Raw genomic sequence first — 21,403 nt, forward strand, 5'->3', positions numbered from 1 at the left:
ATATGCATTCCCAGGCTGATGCTGGTGGATATTTTCATAGAATCATCAAATGGTTTGGGTTGGAAGGGACCTTAAAGCTCGTCTCATTCCACCCCCTGCCATGGGCAGGGACACCTTCCACTAGGTCAGGCTGCTCCAAGTCCCATCCAACCTGGCCTGAACACTTCCAGGAATGGGGCAGCCACAGTTTCTCTGGGCAACCTGAGCCAGGGCCTCACCACCCTCACAGAGAAGAGTAAAATTCTGTATAGTAATCTAAAATCAAGTCATTTTGGATCAAAGATGACATTTAAGATATGGAACTATTCATTAGAGAAGGAATGTCCAACCCATAACTGCGCAAACCCAGCTGTAATTAAGCATCTGAGCGGGTGTTTATAAACACATGTTCTCATCTAAATGTCTTAGAAACAAACAGCTTTGTTATACCAGTTCCCCCAAACCACAGAAAGCGATGTGACACTGGCACTAAGCAGAGTTACAGCTCTCCTCTGCAGGCTGATGTTCTCCCACATGTACCCTCAAATCTGAGTTGACCTAATTTCAGGGGTAGGATGGGCCCCCAAATGCAAGACAGTTTCTTCAGTAGAATATTCACACACCAACAGAGTAAAATTTCCAGGTATATTCCCAGGAGCACATTATATGTCATGCTTCAAGACACATCCTTGCCTTTATTTAACACTCAGGACCTCTGCAACATCCCCATGCTGGTGACAGAGGTTTCACGGTATCAGAACACTCTGACTTCTGCTATTCCGGTTCCCTTGCATGGGAAGAAGTGTTTCCTGAGAGCTGTAAATCCATTGCATCATTCAAAAAATACCACAAGACAGTTCTGAGGGTTATTTTAAAAACATCTTTCAAAAATGTATTAGAATAAGGAGATTGCAGAGGAAGAGCTACAATTTTTAGAACCATTTTTAATAATTTTTTTTGGAAAAAAATAATATTAAGCTAGCATTGCATGCATGTGTTTTGCATTTTAAACAGCATCTTCCAAAAGTCAATGTGGCCTGGAAAAAACCTTAAAGCTTTAAAAAAAAATGAGGGCAGATAATTGTACTGTAAAATCCATTCTTTTACTTGGCTTTTTCTTTCTTTGTAGAAGAATCCCTAAATCTTCATTTAAACAACTGATAAGACAAAACCATCTTTCACTGACAGAACCCATATTGTGTAATTTATGGAGTGCCATAATAACCATTTTTAGGTACCCATTGCTGGTCAGCACAGTCCCATTGCCAGCATTACCTAGTCACTGTCTCTAAGCTCAATTTATGGTCCCAAATTAGAATGACAGATCTTCACAGATGGACAATTGTCATTGCTCTTTCCCTGTCACCAGAGCTTCGGCCAAAGCCAAGAGGATGCTTGCTCTACACAGGCAGGACAACCTCCTCCCCCTTTATCTTACTTCTCCAAGGCAGCAGGATATTTTACTTTGCTGTTTTACTTCACTGACATTTTTAACTCTTGGTCAGCTTCTGTATTGACAATTTCATGTCTTTTCTTGCCCAGCTCATGTCCCTCAGGCATAGTGGGTGGAAAATGCTGTCCCTGGAGTGGGCAGACCCAGACACTGGGGATGTCCCAGCACCAAGCACTTGTTCTTCAGTTGTTCACAGTCCACATCCAACCTTATGCCAGTGCACTACACATTTGCTTTTTCATTTTATTTGAAAAATGTCAAAATTTGTTAACCTCTCAGTGAAATGCTGCTGTAATTTGTAGTGTTCATTCATTTGTCTTAATGCAAACATCCATATGTCCAGTGCTTACCAGGGGACAAACAAGTACCTCTCCCTGCCCTGCAGGGTCTCAGTCCCTCAGCTTTTTTTGTGGGGAGATTTTTGTCTCTTTTCATGAATTTGCCCCAAAACATCCATCCAAGTAGACGCCTGCCTCCAGAGCTGCCCATGAGCCCTGAAGTGCTTTCTCCGTGGCTTCATGCCCCTCTCCAGTGCAGACCCTCACTCCCAGAACACACGGTTCACTAGACCAGAACCCAGCGTAGTGGAAGGTGTCCCTGCCCACAGGCAGGGTGTTGGAACAGGATCTTTAAAGTCCCTTCCAACCCAAACCATTCTGGGATTCTGTGAACTGTGCTGGGCGCCGGGGCGCTGCCCTGGGCAAGCAGGTGGCCCGTGAGGCCTCATCCATCCATTGTGTGGGGACAGTTGGTGAAGCAAAAGAGGAAAGAATCACAGAACAGTTGGGGTTGGAAGGGACCTCTGGAGATCATCCAGTCCAACTCCCCTGCCCCTGGAGCAGGTGACACAGGAACCTGTCCAGATGGGTTTGGAATGTCTCTGGGGAGGGAGACTCCATGCCCTCCCTGGGCACCTGTTCAGGGCTCTGCCACCTCCCATGGAAAGAAGTTCTCCCTCGTGTTGAGGTAGAACTTCTTTTGGTTTAGTTTATGGCCATTGCTCCTCATTCTGTCACTGGGCACCAACAAAGAGAGTCTGGCACCATCCTCTGACACCTGTTCATGATATTTTTATGGACTGATGAGTTAGATCACCTCTCAGTCGTCTTGTCTTGTCCAGACTAACCAGGTCCAGCTCCCACAATCTCTCCTCTTAAGAGAAATGTTCTGGACCACTCATCATCTTTGTGACTTCCTCTCCTTGTCTCTCTTGTGCTGAGGAGCCCAAAACAGGACACAGCACTCCCGATGTGGCCGAGCAGAGGGGGAGCATCGCCCCCCTGACCTGCTGGCCACACTCTTCCAGCAGCCGCTCCGTGGGGCACGGGTGCAGCCGGGCCCGGGGGGCTCGGGCCGGGGGGAGCCGGGCGTGCGGGGCCGCGGGCTGCACTTTCGCTCCTCGGCCAACAGGTCGCACCGTTCCCCCTCGGCTGGGGCGGGCGGGCGCTGCCCCGCGGAGCCGAGCGAGGCGCGGCGGCGGCGGGCAGAGCCGAGCCCTGCTGAGCCGAGCCGAGTCGAGCCCAGCCGGGCTGAGCTAAGCCCGGCCGAGCCCCGCCGTGCGGCGGTGGCCGCCCCTCTAGCAGCCGGCTGTCTCCACTCCCTCTGCACGTCGGGGAGGCGGAGGGAGGGAGGGAAGGAGGGAGGGAGGAGGGGAAGAGGAGGAGGCGGCCGCCGCCGTCCTCCATTTTGTGGCGGGGGCAGAACCGCCGAGTGCGGCGCTGCCCGCGGAGGGACGGGGCGGGGAGCGCGGGGGGGACGAGGTCCGCGGAGGCAATTAGCGCTAATTAACGGAGGGGGCGCCGTGGTGGCGGGCGGGGTCGGGTCAGGGTCTGAGGCCGGCGGGAGGAGCAGCGGCAGGAGCAGCAGCGGGGGGAGCGGTGCTATCGCCGCCGTGGCCCCCGGAGGGGCAGCTGTTGACTCCCCCCCCCAGCCGGCTGCCGCCCCCCGCCGCCGGTGCGATGGCCGTGGGCGGCTGAAGGAGCCCCAGCGCCCTCCCCCGGACGAGGTAAGGGCGGTGAGGGTCCCGCGGGGGGCTGCGTTTCCCCCTCGGGAACTTCCCGGGAGGAGGCGAGGAGGGGGGGGGCGGTGGCGACGCCCCCGCAGGAATGCCCGGGGCGGGGGCGAGCCGAGCCGAGCCGCCCCCCGGGAGGATCCCGGGGCGGGACGGGAGCAGGGGCCGGCGGCGGGGAGCGGGGACCCCCGGCCCTTGGCCCCGTCGTGTGTCCGTGGGGAGCGGGGGGCGCGGAGGGGGAGCGGGAGCCGAGCCCCGGGCTGGGCTGGTTTTGCAGAAGTGGGTGTGCCAGGAGACGGCTCAACAGGTCCCGACACATTTCTCTGAAAACTGTACTTTGTAAAGGCGATTTTATTGCAATCCGGTGGTTTTAAGTGTTTGCAGCGTTTTCCTCCTTTGGGCAGACTCTCGCAGCTGGTTTTTGACACGTTTCCTGCGCTGGATGGTTCACTGCCTTGGGGATTTTTTTGACATTGGGGGAATTGTCAGATGGAATAACTATATTTTTCCTCCCCTTCATGTTAAAAAAAAAAAAGAAAAAGAAAAAAATAAATAGGCGAAGCTGAAGGTAGATAGTTATGTTTTTCGAGTCGCTGTTGCGGCGTCCACCTTAAACAGCCGAGCAGTTTGGGAGTGCCCCGTTCCCGTTGGTGTCCCGGCTGGCAGGAGAGCGGCTCCCTGGACACGACCAGGAGACCCATCGCCCCTGGAACCGGGGCACGACACACCCCGGACCCTCACCCCGGCACACGGCAGGGCCGCCCGCGGTGCTGCCGAAGGCCCACGAAGGGTTTTGGCGTTGAGCCTCCCCCGCTCGGGACGATTTCCCCAAACCAGAGCTCGCCGGGGTCACCTTAAAATTTTACACGTGGGGCCTTTTTGTTGATCGAGCCTTAACTCTAGCACGCAGAAATAGCAGCGGTGTCGGGGGCTGGGGGAAAATGGGCGGCAGAGCCGCGGGTTTATGATTAAGACGACTGCAAACTCGTGAGTTGGGTCGCTGCGCTCAGGGGGTGCAGCCGTGGCCGGGCTGGAACTGGGGCATTGCCCCTCTGCGGGCTGAGCGCTGAGTGTGAGGCCGTACACAAACTGTATAGGAAGTTTGCCGAGGAATTTACAGTGGTTCTCCAAATATTTATGCTCTCTGCTGGAAGAAAATGTAGTAAATACAAACAGACGAAACTTGGGAGATTTGTTTTCGGTGTGTTTGTTGGAGAGTAGCCGTGAGCGGGCAAAGTGTTGAACGCTAACGAAAAATCCTGCTTTATTTTGAACTAACTTTTATTTATAAATTGGAGATGTATTTAAAGAACTGCGCACGGTTTTTTTGCAAGATTAGCGTGTCGCATTTTAAAATGAACTCGTGCGAAGGTGGCAAAGGCTGTTTTGTGGTGAGGGGTTTGTGTGACTTCTGGAGATTAATAAAGCACGGAGGTTGTGTCTGGCTGGCTCCGGAGGCTCTGTACTGCTGTGAGTGAGGGACCTGCAGGCAGTGAGGGAGCTGACTGGGAAAGGTGATAAATGCACTTCTCCCATGCTCAAGGTGTAATTAAATACCAGGGAAATTTACCTTGCAAAATTTGTGAACCAGGTCCTTTAACAATCCTTACACTTCCTTCATGCAGGGATGGGTGACAGAGCTGGAGAGTGCGTGCAGAGAGGTGTCATGTGCTGTAGGCTGATTTTGAGTTGTGTGCAGATTTAGCAAAACTTTAAAATATGTACTTCCTCCTGACAAGACAGGAAAAAAAAAATTTAAAACCCCTGAAAACAAGCACTGTGTTTGAGGGACGTGGCACGTGTCAGCTCATAGCGTAGTCTGCCCTGCCTTCCTTCTCAGAGCAGCTGAACCAGGCTCGCCAGGCGAAAGATTTAGAGTTTTTATTTTTAAGCTGTTATTAATGTGTCCTTGCTGTGCTAACTTTGACTGCTTCTGATCTTTTTATAGTTAATGGTAAAGTAATGGATTCCAAAGAATTGCTTAACCCGTCGGATCAAGACGAAACAAGGAAAAATGCTCTCATCAGTACCAAAGGAGGGATCGTGATGGACTTCCATCCACCCTTCAGGGGTGGAGCTACTGTCCAAGCCCCTGTGTCTACATCTCCTCTCCCTGCGTCTTCTCAGTCAGATTCCAGTCAGCAACCTGCTTTGCCTGACTTTTCGAAAGGATTAGGAAACAATGTGCCTCAGCCAGACCTTTCCAAGGCAGTGTCGCTCTCGATGGGACTGTACATGGGTGAAACAGACACAAAAGTGATGGGAAACGACCTTGGATTTTCGCACCAGGGCCAAATTGGCATCTCTTCTGGAGAAACGGACTTCAGGCTCTTGGAGGAAAGTATTGCAAGCTTGAACAAGTCCTCGAGCCTGGCCGAGGACGCGAAGGGATCCGCGTCTTCTGAGGTGCCGCTCGAGCCGGATTTCCCGGGCATGGCCGGCCGCAACGTCCCTTTAGAGTCGGGAACTGCAGTCCAGAGCCAGGTTGGCTCAAATGGTGGCAACTTGAAGTTGTTCTCTGAAGACCAAAGCACCCTGGATATTCTCCAGGATTTAGAATTGCCGCCGGTATCGCCTGGCAAGGAGACCAACGGGAGCCCGTGGCGGCTGGACCCGTTGCTCGATGATGGTGGTTTGCTGTCCCCCATATCTGCAGATGATGCCTTTCTCCTGGAAGGAAATCTCGGCGAAGACTGCAAGCCTCCCATTTTATCTGACACTAAACCTAAAATTAATGACCATGGTGACCTTTTACCCAGTTCCAAAATGCCAATGCCTCAAGTGAAAACAGAAAAGGAAGACTTCATTGAACTCTGTACTCCTGGCATCAAGCAGGAAAACATGGGCCCACTTTACTGCCAGGCCAACTTCTCCGGGTCAAACCTGCTGGGTACGAAAGTCTCAGCCATCTCCATCCACGGTGTCAGCACCTCTGGGGGACAGATGTACCACTATGATTTAAATACTGCATCGCTCTCTCAGCAGCAGGATCAAAAACCAATTTTTAATATCATTCCATCTCTTCCTGCCGGGTCAGAAAATTGGAATAGGTGCCAGGGATCGGGGGACGACGCGTTGGCTCCTCTGGGAACGCTCAACCTTTCTGGCAGACCTGCTTTCTCTAATGGCTATTCAAGGTAATTAGTTTTTGTTGCTATTTATTAAAATGCTACAAGTGTGTTTAGCACAGCTCTGTGCATACTGGTTTGTTGTTTGGGTTTTTTCCTTTTTTTCCTGTTTTTCCTTTTTTATTTGGTACATGTGGCTGATCAGACTTCTCTGGGGAGTATTTATTTATTGCCACAGTACAACAGTAGCTTTAACCAACTACTCAACTATTGGTATTAAAGGGATAAAGAGAGAAGGGGGAGCTGGCATGCTTTAAAAAGTAAATAAATACAAATAAAACTTCCAGGATACTGCCTAAAGGGAAAATTGAGTACGTGGTAGCAGGATCCATATGCAGACAGTATGGAAGGAAGTATTTAAGTGTATACAAAAGCTGCTTCGTTCCCAAGGGTTAGAGGATCAATCACTGTGGGCTTTTTTTCCTTCCTAGTGTTACTTAAATGTTATGCACAAAAATAACTTGGTTGCCGGGTAAATTTCTAGAATTACATTTAAGCTGAACTCGGGTTTTCGTCGTGCTCAGTATCACATTTACCTTACATGGACAAGAAGATTCCGAGTGGGAAATACTCAGCAGCTTGTTCAATAACTGCGTTTAAAGAGATAAGAGTATTTGTAATCAGATTTAAACTCTTGAGTAGAATGGTAGAAGGGCTGCTGGGAGAGGGATTTGGGAGCAGGTTGGATTAGGGGACCTGATTAGTAGTACCTGTGGCAAGTGCCTTGGTAGTTGTGTTTTCTTCAAGTAATCCAGAGGTGCAGATATGCCAGTCGGACGCTCCTTGAGGAGTGAGCATGGCTGTGGCAGCTCAGTGGGCAGCTGTACCCGTCTCTGTTCTGATTCCAGTGGGAACAGCCAGTTGTATGTTTTCAGTATGGGTACCCAGTTGCAAGTTTTCGTTAGGATTTCGTGTGAACTCCTAGTTTTAAGTTTTCAGTATGAATACCCACTTGTATGTTTTCCTCAGCTGTCCTGTGTTTGAACAACTACTTGAAAGAGCAGTGTTTGGCCTCCATGGAGGCAGAGGGTTTTGCTTTGGAGTCTGTTAGAAAATGGCTCTACAAGTCCCTATACATAAATCCAGTATTTGTAGGCTTTTAATGAAGTATCTGGTTTAACTTTCTGGGTTTTATTGCCCTGCTGGCAATTGATCCCCAGGGTGTTCCCTGCCAGTCCCAGGGCTCTCCCTGCATGATATTTGCTCCCTTTTCCCATGGTTGGAATGAGGTGGGTGAGGATTTCCCCTTTGTTTCAGGAGGACAACTTTGAGCTTGCTTTCGTTCTCAATTTCTTTCATAGATTCTGATTTTTGTCATCGGTATGTGCTTTTTTTTCTTTGAAGTGTTTAAAGCAATTTATAATGTAAGGGATCCAGAAAAGAAAATCCAAATTAGTGGATAGATTCCACCTTGATATATGAATATTGAACATGCCTTATTATTTATTTTGAGAGATTAGAAATCCTTTCTGCTCACCTTCTGTATAATCAGTGCAATTCTGTGTTTAGTTTGTTTCATGGGGATTTTTTTGGTGGATTTTTTTCCCCTGCTCTTGCTGTATCTTTAATGACAATCATAAACTCTGTATCAAAGTAAGAAGTATTTCTGCACTGGGGAGGAGGATTTCAGGGACTGTTTAACTAAGCAGATTCCCTGGAGATAATGGAAGCGTCAGTTTTGGGAATAATTCTGGGAGTTGCTGCATTGGTTGTGTTTTGCAGAGCTGTGTGGGCAGAACCCAGCACACTCAGAGATGTTTGTCCGGCTTTGGGGAATTTTAAACACCAGTATTCTGTCCTGTATGTCTGATCCTGGAGGGATGAAGATCCCACTCAGGCTGCTAACGTGGGCTGATCCTGCAGGGAAAGGGCCAGCGGCGGGAGATGTTATCAGTGCTTTGTGGAGCAATTTTGGGAGGGTGTTTGTGTTGGCGGGGGCAGGCGGCGATGGGCAGGAGTGTGGGGAGGGCCGGCAGAGTCTGGAGGAGCTCCCGGGACAGCCCGGGGAACGTCCTGGGAATGTCCCGGCAGCACCGGCACCAGCTGCCTCCACCACTGCCCGGTGTTATCCACGCTGGGCCTCAAGTGTTGACGTTCTTGCTTCCTGCAAGGTCGTCTTATATTTTATTGCTTCCTTTTTGCTGTAAGATAATGGATTTTTTTTTTCCTTATGGAATGTGTAAAGAATTTTGAGGTGGCTTCTAGTTGAGTTTTGCATAAAAATTCATTATTCTCAGCTTTATGGAAGCTGTTCTTCCTTCCCGAGGATTTTTATACACTAAAACTGTGACGTCCAGTTCTAAAAACAGCATTGTTTGGGTTTGCTTTATTATTTTTATTCCATAACATTCAGGCAATTCAATTTTCTTTTTACAATGTTTGGGATACTAATGAACCCTGGGTTTGATGCAGGATTTCTCTTTCTTCCTGAACCTTGTCAGAAATATTTGGTCTAAACTGGGTTAGTTTAAGGTGATGTTTTGTGGGTTTGCTTGTTTTTCTTGCAGAAGACTTAACAAAATTGGCATTTGTTTTAGAAACAAAGGAAGGACTCTCTTGCCAGGTTCCCGTGGTCTGTTTTTTTTAGGTACTAATTGTGAGAGGTGGAGGCCAGGATTTTGAGATGCTTAGGTTCCAATAGGAAATATTTCTTGGTGTTGGGAGAATTATTTGGCTATTAATAACCTAATAATTATAGACTGAACATATGGGAAGAAAAGCTGCGGTTCAGTCCTGGTGTTCAGGTTGTATTTAATCTGCCTGTTTAATGGGAAGCCTGGAATGTCTCTTTATATCCACTCAAACTGGAATTGATGTTATGCCATTTTTGAGTGGTTTTGCTTCTAAGGATAGCACAGCATGCTGGCTTTAATGAGACAAGCGATAATCAGGCCTGAGAAAACTAATCAATTTTAGAGAGCAGCAGGAGGGATTCTAAAGTTAACAAGCAGAATGCAAACTTCAGGAATTTGATTAATGGGAATGAATTGGCAATGATCAATAAATTGCTGTCTGTGGAATTGTCAGCCAGTGCTTGTGCTGATGTGCAAATTCTGATGGTAAAACACTGAGGTGCAGTTCCTCAAACCCCAGATCTTGAGCAGCAGGGAGACTGGCTGGCAGGAGGGCTTCGTCTGGGCTCACTTTGGGGTTTCCAAGCACTGAGAACAGAAAAGGTGGATAGAACAGAAGGGAGGAAAGAAGTAGGCTAATGAAGGGAGTTTGCCTTAGATTTTCTTTGATGACCGTGAGACAGCAGCTGGGAGAGGAGTAAATCGCACTGAAAGCATTTGGTGAATGCTTCACTGAAGAACTGGAGGGTTTGCTGTCTCCAATGGGATGTTATTTGTGATTTATTGCAGGTAAAATTCTTCAGTTTTAAGGAAATGGTTTTTTAGCAACACACACTCATAGGGCTCTTGCGTGGTATATACATTAAATCCATTGCTCAGCTCCTATTCCTCTGGTTTCCTGGAGATGTGGCTTGTTGCGGAGACAGTGAAGGACACGGGGAACCGGCCCAGCGATGCAGAGTTTGCTCTGTGTTCTTGCTCTGAGTCTACAGCCAGAATTCACAGAAACTGGGCCCCACTGGCAGTGTTATGGCTTCTCTTATTACAGTTGAAATCATTCCTAGTACTTAAGCTTGTGGGGGATAAGGATCATTAAGGAAGTTTAAGAAAGGGCAAGAGCTGAGAGAAGCCGTTAAAGAGGAGGAGAGTCTGGAAGGGTGAGAAGTTTTGCTGGTTGGTCACGGTCCAAAACCTTGCTTCCAGAAGTTACCTTTCTGTCCTCACTCCTGAACTGGGATTCTTCTTGGGCTCAGGTGTTGTACCAGAAGGAAGGGGAAAAAAGGGATTGTTTACCAGCAGTGGTAAAGGTCAGTTGTCCGTTTGTCTTCCCGCTTTGTTTCACTCGGCTGGTGGCCAAGGCTGGTGGCTTGGCAGGGCTGGATGCAGTGCTTTAAGTGCTGCCTGACTCAGCAGTATATAATGTATGGGACATCCGGAATCGGGTCTTTTTTAATAATTCTATTTTGATATGAAACCCAGACATGTTATTTGGAGTGCTCGGGGTTCCAGCAGTCTGTGTTGTGATTTGTCAGCTTAATGTAATACTGTACTTGGGGTTTGAGTCTGGAAATGCATGGCAAAAAGTCCAGTTGTTTTGGCAGAAAGGGGTGAATCAGGAATGTCCTGCAGAATGTGTTCTATGGTGCTGTGAGAAGGTAGCCAGGTAAATGAGAGGTCGTGTAAGATGTAACCTGCTTTTCCCAGTTTTGGCTGATCCTCTCATTGAGCTGATTGCTGAGTAGTCGAACCCAAACTGTTAAATGGTGCTAATTTATTTCCCTTTATAATGACCTCTATTTGAAACTAAGTTCTAGCTTATAAAATAAGCTGATTTTTGTTGTTGTCCATTCAGTTTTTTTAATCTATCTTCATGGTTGAACCTCTTGTACTCTCCTGCTGCCAGTGAAGGCAGAGCTGTAGTTGAACGAACTGTACTCACGAATCTTCTCAGAAATGTGAAATATAGGTGTTACACAACTCCTACATATATTTACCATGATTACTTTATTGGTATATTTACCTGTATGATTTTTACACTGTGAGAGCAATTTGTCCTTGAGAAGCAAATTTCCCTTTGATTGTTGTTGCTCATTTTGGAAATGAACAAGCTGTGCCTCTTCTACATGTATAAGTAACTGCAAAGTGGAATTATTTTTATGATGTAAAAGGTTCCCAAGTCCTTCTGTCTTCGTGGATCCCCTTTTATAGCTGCTACTCAGTGGGGTACTAACTCTTCTCCCCAAACTCTTGCTTGTGAAGTATTGGAGACACAACTCTATTCATTTTTGGGGTAGGTGAATGCTGCCTGGGCCGCTGTCCCACCCTAATATACTGGTCTGTCCCACCTGTCCCACCCTAATATACTGGTCTAGCATAACATATGTGTTCCTCAGACAGTTCTAAAGGCGTTAGTCTTGAGGTAAACAACATTCCAATAAATCCTGTTTTCAATCCAAGTTAAGAGCAATGGGAGAGCTTTGTAGAGCCGTAGTTACAAATGTCTTGGGTTTATGCTGTTAAAATAACTGCAAGCGTGTCACCTCTGTCGTACAAAAATGAACTTGGAAATGCCTTCCAAAAGTGATCAACTTGGAACTGTTCGTAGAAACACAGAATGAACGTGTGTGCAGCAATGTAATTTCTGGGAAGAATATTTCAGTGTGCTGAATGCTGTGCACCAGGCTCAGGGAGCTTGGGTTAAGCTGCCTTTAGTTTTCCAGCCTTTGTCTCCCACAGCCTCCAGTATACACAAACTTTAATCTTATTTACTGAAGTATTAGTGTGTGGCACTGTGGCATGTACAGATTATTGTTCTCATCCCAGTGGTTTTCTAGCTGATTCACTGTAGTGTGATATCCATTGATACCCATTTATAATACAGCCTTTGCTTAAATAGCCAAGGCACTCGCAGACCAGGAGTTAATCCTGTTCTCAGTGCTGGGTTCTGGAAATACTGGTCAGATGCTGTCAGTGGATGGCCTCATCCCCCTGGGACAGGAGTGAACCAGTACAGCTGGAATAGATGACACATGCAAAAAAAGTAATTTCAGCTCATTGTCTTGGCACCGACTCAGGAGCAGCTCATTTGGGTATCTGTGGGAAAAAAATGAAACGCAGAATCTACAGTTTCTTTGCCCAGTTGTGAGGGTGAGACAAATTGTGGCTGTGGCATTGCTGGTCCACCTGCAAAAGGATGTCAGCAGAGGGTGATCTGCACAGAGTATGCTCCATCCATGTGTTGGAGGAGTTTGGGTATCACAGACTTAATTAAAAGGAAACTGGGAGACTCTGGATGTGCAGCTCTTGGTGCCTTTGGCCAGGAGAACGCGGACGTGTGGGTTGTCCCGTGTGTAACCAGCCCAGCACCTTAGTAGTTACTGGAGGGGCGAGTAATTGTACCTCCAGAAGTGTCATATTGAGTTGGGAAGACAATTTAGCACAATTACTGTGTCTCTCCTAGAGATTTACCTTCTTACCTCACCTTCACTCCAAAGGTGTGATGTTCTACCTGTCCCTCCTGCATTCTGACCTGACTCAGCTCACGCTAACCAACCTCTACTGTGACGTTTTCTGCTGGAATTCCATCCCTGGCTGAAGCAGTGTCTCCTTCTGCTCAAGCCATGCCCTGTACTGCTTGAAATAGAATTATATATACCATGACAAAAGATTTTCCTTCTGCTGCCTGTGGCCTGTCTTGCCAGGTGTATCACCCGGCTGCCTCACGTGTGCCAGAGGTGCGTTTGGCAGGAGCAGGGACATGCAGCTGCAGCTTCCCAAGCTCTTCCTTCGGGAGAGGTAATGCTGGCAAGCACCTGGAGTTGGGTTTTGGAATGGAGATGATGTCAGGTTTGCTTGTTGCTCGTGTGTGAGACACGAGTTTGGATTCCAGGACACGATGTTACTTACCCAGGATATCACGTAGAGTTTTATAATACCGGTGCCTTAAATCAATAATCACCACAATTGTGTGGATTTCTGGAGGAAATTGTGCTCTTCAGAAGTCATATCGACCTCTTGTGTGGAGAACATTTCTGTACCAACCAACTGCCCTCTTAATATGGTCTTGTGTCAGTTGGTCACCATGAAACATCTGTATTCCAGCTGTACCTACAGAGCTCTCGGTCCATACTGAATCGTCCTAGAAAATGACAATCTTGAGGCACTTTGAAAATTGATATCCAGCAAACTACTGATATTTTGTTGTGGAGATGCAATATCATACACAACTTCCACTTTTTCATCAATTTTTTTTTTTTTTTTTTTTTTGAGATTGCAAAGGCAAAACTGCTGGGGAATGATTTCTAAAATAATGATCACATCTTTCTTGAATTCAGTTCACTGCTACTGTAATTTAGTAAAGAAACTGAGTTTCATATTGGATTATACAGTAATACATTCTTCATACTATTTGTAATATGTTTGTACAGTTACTGTGTGTCAGAAAACAGCTGGAGATCATCAAATTTCTGTACCACAGTCACAGAAGATTTAATGTGAAACTTGGGAGCAGCAGGGCACCATTTACTCTTGTGTTGCTTCATTCAGATACTTCTTATTTCTGGTTGCTTTTATTTGTGTAGCTAAGTTTAAAGTTAGAAAGTACTGCTCAGGATGTGAGTTTAAAAGAGAAATGAGGGCACAAATGAGTAGTTTGTCTCAAAATACTGCCTGGGAAACTCAGAAATGTGCTGTGGTGTCAGGGAAGAGCAAATAATGGAGTATCAGTGAGGTACTTAGTTGGTTCAAGTAAGCAAATAATAAGAGTGGCTTGGTTTTCTTTTTTGTTTTGTTTGGGTTTTTTTGGAGGATCTGAGATCTGATACTTTGATCTCAGGATCAAAGGAAAGCTGGGAAAGGTCTTGTTGTTGTCCTTATCCAAAAGATCTGTTGTGGTCTGGCTGCATCGGGCACTTTGGTCTTTTCTTATTAGAAACTTGGGGGCGAGGGTGATTTGGGGAGTTTAATGTGTGTATTGCTGTCTCTGAATATTTGAATACCTGCTTCTCCTGGCTGTACTCATGGAGAAGAGGGGTTGGAACAGGGATGACCTCTTTGTTCACAAGTGGGCAGTAGCTTGCCTGCATGTCACTGGTGAAAGGAGTGTGAAAATGGGATGTCTGTGGTTAGAAATTCTGTGAAATTTTTAGAAAATGAGGTTTTGGTCTTGGATGAGGATCCTCTAGCCATTACACGGCTCCTTTCCAGCTGTGTGAATTGGGTATGACGAGAGAAGACTTTGGTGGCTCTCCTCTTTTCCATCTGGGAAGGACACAGCTGCTCAGGGCGTGTGCGAACCTGACCTTGCTTTGGACTTCAACCCCTCAGGAGCTCTCCAAACTCTGCATGGTATCTCCATGGCTTCACCTGCCATCACCACCTGCTTTGAGAGCACCCTTGTGAAGTTTTGGGGTCCTGTGTGATTTTTGTTGCCAAGCTCCAGCAGGTCCACTCTGCTGCGGGCTGCTCTGCTCTGAGCCAAACCTGGAATCAGTGACAGAAAAGAGCAGCTCATGTGGTTTATTTTTGCTGTCACGGCCTGGAGAACCTGCTTGCCTGGTGTGATTGTGTGTAGGGATGTGGTAATAGGGTCTGGTACTACTCCGTGCCAACGGGGAGCTGTGCCAGGACCACACTGCCAGCACGTCCGATGGTGTGAGTGCCGATGGCCTCATGATGGAGCATCATCAGGAGAACAGGAGACTCTCTGGGGTGTTTGGGGTGGAGAATGGGAACAGAGGGTGCCATTGGACTTGAGGAGGCTGTGCTGGAAGTGCTCCTGTGCCAGACTCCTTGTAATTCATCCACTGACACCTTTAAGAGAGGAGAACACGTGGTTTGGCTGTGGAGGAATTTGACATTTCAATGGATGCGGTGTCAGGAAAGGCTTGTGGGATCTGTCCCATCACTTAAAAACAAGACGCGTGGATACAGCTGTAATGTGTTAAACACTTCATTTTATTTATGATTTCTGTAGCTTTTCATTTGGTAAGATGGTGTAAATGCATTACATTTACACCATATCTTTTAAACAGCAGACCTATCACAGGCACTCTGTCCATTACTGTGTACCTGCATATTTTTAGCTTTTGCTTATTTTAGTTTTTTTTTCTATGAGTTTACTCTTACCTTTCTGAAGCAATTAACTTCCTAAAGCCATCAGCAAAGGCTTTGAATAAATCAGTGCTGAAAAGGTGCATGTGCTGCATGCACGTGTGGGGATTTGTTGTGCAAGAACGCAGTCCAGGCATGTTAACTTCAAAAAAAAAAAAAAAAAAGGACCTTCAGACTTGATAGTTTCATGTCTGATTTCAGTCTGCATATTGATTGCAGTTTCATATTACCTGGATGTTGTTTTCTCTGTTATATGTTTTCTGTGGGTTACCTTTGCTTCTGGGACCTCTGATGGTTTGTTTTACCTGTTGCATTTCTGTTAATATTGTGTTATGTATGAATTTCTCTCAAATTAAATGCATTGTTCCCTATGAAAGTGGTGCACTTGTAGGTATAATTAGACTTTTTTTTTTTAATAAAGAACTCTTCATTGTGGTTCTCTTAAAACGTGGAGCAGGTTAGAATATAAGCCAATATAAGAAAAAGTCTTATTTGATGACAGGCATCTAAAAGGCTTTAAAAATTGGAGATTGCAAACTTGGTATCCAGAATAGGTTTTAGATGCTGGATATGTGTGAAGGAGTATGGAATTTCACTTCACAGTTTAATTTTAGTAAGATAATAAAATGTTTATTGAAATAATAACACTATGTATGAATGACTAAATCAGATTCCTTCTGGGTGCTAGAATTCCTTGTAAATTGGTCTTTAATCAGTGGGAAAAACTTTACTTAGAACAAGAGTTAAACCAGCAGGTGAGTTGGCTGAAGTCAGAAGTTGGCTGTGGGAAAAGAGAGAGGTGGGAGGGGGCTGTGGAGCCCTCTCTGTTGGGCAGGGAGCTGAGTTTTCGGGAAAGGTGGAAATCAGACAGTGCCAACACAGGGCATGTAAGCTGGTACCTAGAGAAGGAAAAGGGAAGGATGTTGGTAAGCGTTGGCATTGACCCCAGCAAGGGCATTAGAGGGGCCTTTGAGGCCCCCCAGACTTGGCCTGTTCTGTCTTTGTACCCTGTAATAAAAGTCGCTTCCAAAAAGAGTCATTGAGGTTGGAAAAGACCTCCAAGATCATAGAGTCCAACCTGTGACCAATCACTACCTTGTCAACTAGACCAGAGCACTGAGTGCCACGTCCAGTCGTTCCTTGAACACCTCCAAGGGATGGCAACTCCACCACCTCCCTGGGCAGCCCCTTCCAATGCCTGGCAACCCTCTCAGTGAAGAAATTCCTCCTGAGTGACATTTTTTGTGTCAACAAGTGGTGAGACAGAGCTTGCACCAAACAGAAACTGAAATGGCCATGGCTCTGTGGGGTAAACAGGGGGAGATTGACACTTGCTGGTGTGTTGGGGTGAGATCTGTGTGTGCAGGTGGTGGGGCCATCGCTCACAGCAAGATGTTCATGTTGGAACCCATCAAACCAAGTCTGGCCAAGCTGCCGACTCGGCGGTTTCTGGGCAGATGTAACCCGAGTGAGACTCAAAGTATGGAGGGCAAGAGGAGGTTATATGTAAGAAATGAGGCTGTACCTCATGTGTTCAAAGGGAAACTAAAAGTGGGAAGAGCAGACAGTGCTGTCAGGGCTGTGTTGCTGCAGATTTAGGGCCCTGTGTGGTTGTACAGCCCTTTCCTGGGGCAGAGGGGCCGTGGCCCTGCCGGAGGTGATGGACACATCTGCCTTGGGCAGAGGCTGGAAAATGACTGGGTGGGAGGAGGTGGATGAGGGGAGGAGTTTCTGCTCAAAACCAGAAGATAAAGAAATTTTGGTGGTAAGAGATGGAGTTAAAGACTATCCTGAGTTATATCTGGCAGTGGGGGGATGGTTTAAAATGGCCTAAAGAAATTAGGTGGTTTTTGCTGTAAGTACAGTCAGAAACAGATTCATCTCTGTGAAACAGTTGTTTCATGAATGCAAGAAACTGTTACCAAATCTCAACTTTAGAATTCAAATGTTAAAATGTTTTAAGATCTTGATAAGGAAACTCCAGAAGAGATAGAAATTAATTTTAGTATGCTGTTTTCATTTATTTATTTCTGTGATCAGCTCTGGTTAGATGATCTCATCTCTAGATTCCAGCAGAAAACATCTGTGATGAGGCTGAAGTTTCACACCACTTCTTCTTAATACTTAATTTTCTGTAAAAGAAATTACTAATTTACTGTATTTTCATTCAACTCAGTAGGATTAGATCTTACTAATATGCTAAATTACTGCATTGAAGAGAGTAATATGTGCTGTATGTGAAAAGAGTGGTCGACAAGGGAATAAAATAAAAAATAAAAAGTGAAAGGTTGTAAGTTAATACTTACATGAAAATAAATTAAGCAAGTTGTTTTCACTACTTTACTGGGATTTTCAAACATAGATTAAAATCAGTTTGTAGAGAATGATTTTACATCTTTGCCTTTTGATTTATAAATGATGTAATCCCTTTTGGGGGAAAGGGGAGACTCGTAATTCTTTTTGGGTTATTTGTTTTGACAAAACGATACTGATAAACTTCAGTTTTAAAGGAAAACTGAACATTAAATTTATACTCTCTGTTATTTGAAGCAGCACAAAGCATGGGCATGATCCTGGATCACAAATACATTCTCCCTCATTCTCCCTCGGTGCTGGAATAGAGCTGTTACTTTAATCCGCATTTCACCAAAAGCCTTTTTGCTGACCTACTTTGTCCCAGCCTAGCCCAGGCTTCTGAGAGGTCGTTTGGCCACCCTGACTGTGTGGGAGGTTATCTGGTGTAGGATCTGAGTCCTGCTGTCGTTTGAGGTCCCTTGGTTTCATTTTCGTGTCGCTTTATGAATTCTGCCCTTCCTGACCACGTGTTTCTGTTAAGCCCCGCACATCAGCCATTTTCTGAACTGCCAAGGAAGCTCCTTGGACACCTTTTTTAACAAAACCCATCTAACAAGTTCTGTGCTGAATTAGTCTCCATAGCTGGAGAAGACAAATCTGTTCTAATGCGGTACCAGGTGATTTGCAAGTTGTGTGCACGATTTAATAAAAATGAAATTTAATGCTCAAACTCCCTCCTATAAAGTGTAAGTGTTGTAAAATCCTGCGTGCTCGGAGTTCTGTATTTTGGGTAGCAGAACTTTCCTTTTTCAGTTCCTATTGAAGGGAGCAGTTAATATTAGGATGCCTGCATGGCGACATCCTGAGTCATCGAGGTACTTGACAGCTACTTTCCAACCAGAGCAACTGGTTTGACAAATGAGCTTGGACTTATTTTATCACTTCAGAGATAAATTTTTAAAGACTCTTTTAACACATTTAAGGTTGGCACAGCTGATATTTTATTAAATAACAATCAAGAGGTTGCTAAGTCCATTTATTTTTGTGCCTTAGTTTGTTCCGTGTTGCAGATCAAAGCTCCGGTTCAGTCACACACCATACCAGTGGGGAGGAGGAAGTGACTGGGTTTCTATTCCTGGCTGACCCCAGCCTCGGAACCGAGGAAGAGCTTTAAAGGAAATGCAGCATTCAGCTCTTTGAATCTTTCCAAGCATTCAGAAGTGCTACCAGCACTGGCTTCCTGCATGCAGCATTCATTTCAAGGCATGGACCTCATAAAACTGCTGTCCTGATTTCAAAATGAAACCAAGGGAACAAGGGAAGCCCTAAAACTTCATGCAAATAGCAAAATTGCAGTTGCAAATTTTATCAAAAACATCCAAAACGTTCTGTTTTTACCCAGCAGGCAGATGTGCAAACCAACCAGGTGGGAAGCAGTGGAAGGAGATGGGGTGGTGAGTGGGCAAGGGATGCCCGGAGCCTGATGCAGCTGCTGGCAGATGGTCTGGGGTCCTTCAGTGTGGGCAGGGAGAGCTCCATGGGGCTGAGGGACACCTGCGAGGGGTCAGTGCAGTGTTAGGGATCTACTGAGTCTGGGTGGCATTTGCCCAGCAGCCCTGAAGGATCTGCCAGCCTGCAAAGATGTCCTCTTTGATGAACCAGCCACCGTGATGGGGCTGCTGGGGGACCTGAAATTCCATAGGACCTGGAGCGCTGTGGGTTGGTGAGCCCAACTTCAGCCCTTGGCAGAAGGGTGGGTTGCAAACCTGTAAGGTCACTGAGCACGTGGAGTCTCTTGCGAAAGAACCATCCTTGCTCCTGGAAGAAAAACACCACCTCAGCCGATGTCCTGGGTCGCTGTGAGGTTGTCAGTGAGCTGTAAATCCAATCGACCTGAATAGATTTGATTTTTTTTTTTTTTTTCCTTTGAGACTTTGACCCTCTTCCTTACCAGAGGCCACTTAAAAAGAAAGAACCCAACAACCCCTGCCTCACCCAAGTTGTCATGGGACTGGAAGAGCGGTTCTTTTATTGTTTGGAGAGAGCTGGAAGTGAAGGGCAGGATATAGTGGTGGCTTTTCAGGATGAGGAGTCACCTGCCTGGTTCCCTGAGGGTCAGTGCTGAGCCGGGGCCTGGAAAGGGAGCATGTGGAGAGATTTCTGGGTTAGCTGATATGGAGCTATTTTGGGTAGTGAGTGCCAGGTTAGAAATCTCTGAAAGCACCGTGAGCGCAGAGTCGAGCGGAGGGGGAGCTCCAGCTGGAAAATATGAAGCTGTGAGCCTGGGGAATATTATCTATGCATTGCTTGTACAGTATGGAGCTCAGAGCTGGCAGCTGGGACTCGGGAGGGGGTTATGGGTTGTCACTGATAGTTTTGGGAAGCCCTTAGCTCAGTGTGCAGGAGCAGCCCAAAAGGATGAAGGGTTTTATTACGAAGGATGAAGGGAACAACCCATGGCCGTATTCCATGAGCCTTGGTGGGCTTGTGTCCGAGTGCTGTCCCTTCAGTACTGCCTGGTCGTGGGGGGGAGCGGGCCCGATATGTTCTTAATTTGCTACCAGAACAGTTTTGTTGATATGTTTGTCTCCAGTGCTTAAGAAATTGCCCCCAGCCAAAATGGAGGGGAGAGAATGGGAAATCCGGGGTGGTTGTGGTGATGTCTTCCTGCACAACATTTTTTCCTTTCCTCATTTTTAATACATGGGTGTGTATTCCCCCTACCCCGTGTTTTATATTCCATACTTCATTTTGTCTTTAAAATTGCAAATAAATCAAGGTGATTATGAGAAGCAAGCTCTTCCAGCTGCTGCCTGGGGAAATTCCTACGGGCTTGAAAGCCATCCTTCACTTGTTTCATGCTGTAGTCATCGTTCCAGAGACATCTAGGAAATTAAAATCTTCTGTTATAAAGATGGGTTACTCTGTCATACATATTATCGTCAGTAATTTCCCGGGCTGTCCCTGTCGTCCCCACACACTTTGTTGTACCAGCACTGAGGAATTGTTTTCCCTCCTGTGCTGCTGCTGTGGATCTGCCACCAAAAGCAGCCAGATCCCAGTCTGACAAAAATCAAAATTCTTCTCTCTTAACATCTCTGCTTTCTCTCCAGCTTAACTGCAATATATTTGTGGTAAATAGTGTAAATATAAGTTTAATGGGATTAATACAAATTTTTAATTTAAATGTAATCTTAAGAAGTGATTTCTCCAAATGCAGCATACTTTGTCCTTCAAGAAAAATGAGACATTGACCATGTTTTAGCCATTCCAATAGCTTATTTTTCTTGATTTTCTAACAGCAAAGGATAGAACTCGGTGCTCTCATATCTCTGATCAGCCTTTCCCAGGGAAGGTGATCATGTTTGTTGTTCCTGTGGTAGCAATGTGCTCTGGTACTTCCCAACTCCTCATTTCATGGGTGCATTAATGTGGGGGGTTTCCAAGCTGAGAAAATTGACTGTGGGGAAGGAGCTGGTTCTTATTTCCCATGTGCAGTTGTGTGTGTTTGGAATATGCTCTGGTTGAGTCTGGAGGTGCAGACCGTGCTGTCGGGAAGATCTGTGGGATCCCACCAGCTGATCTGAGAGGCCTGACCAGGTCCCTTTTCATACATTCTCCTTGTGTGCAGTACATTGTGTTACTGCTGTAACACATTCATCATCATTTCCCATGATGATGAATCTGTAAGTTTTCCCAGAATTGTAATTTTAGTTAATAAAGCTGTTCTTGATGCTGAAGCAGGGAATGGTGTTGAGGGTTTTTCCAGTTCTTTCCAATAGAAAGTCATCGTGCAGATACTGCAGAGTATTAATTGCTTGGACTTACCCTTGTACAACATGTGAAAATTAAG

General features: G+C 46.2%; 1 protein-coding gene across 1 annotated transcript in view; it reads left to right on the forward strand.

Moving 5' to 3' along the window:
• The first annotated feature begins 3,102 nt into the window (after window positions 1-3,102).
• The window catches only part of NR3C1 (nuclear receptor subfamily 3 group C member 1), a 65,096-nt gene continuing 46,795 nt past the window's right edge, over window positions 3,103-21,403 (forward strand). Inside the window, exons 1-2 of the mRNA XM_027643271.1 lie at window positions 3,103-3,437; window positions 5,392-6,580. Coding sequence (XP_027499072.1) covers window positions 5,406-6,580 — 1,175 coding nt within the window. The 5' untranslated portion in view covers window positions 3,103-3,437; window positions 5,392-5,405. The remainder of the gene's footprint in view (window positions 3,438-5,391; window positions 6,581-21,403) is intronic.

The sequence above is a fragment of the Corapipo altera genome, unplaced genomic scaffold, assembly GCF_003945725.1.
Source record: "Corapipo altera isolate COAL_440 unplaced genomic scaffold, ASM394572v1 75, whole genome shotgun sequence".
Lineage (NCBI taxonomy): Eukaryota > Metazoa > Chordata > Aves > Passeriformes > Pipridae > Corapipo > Corapipo altera.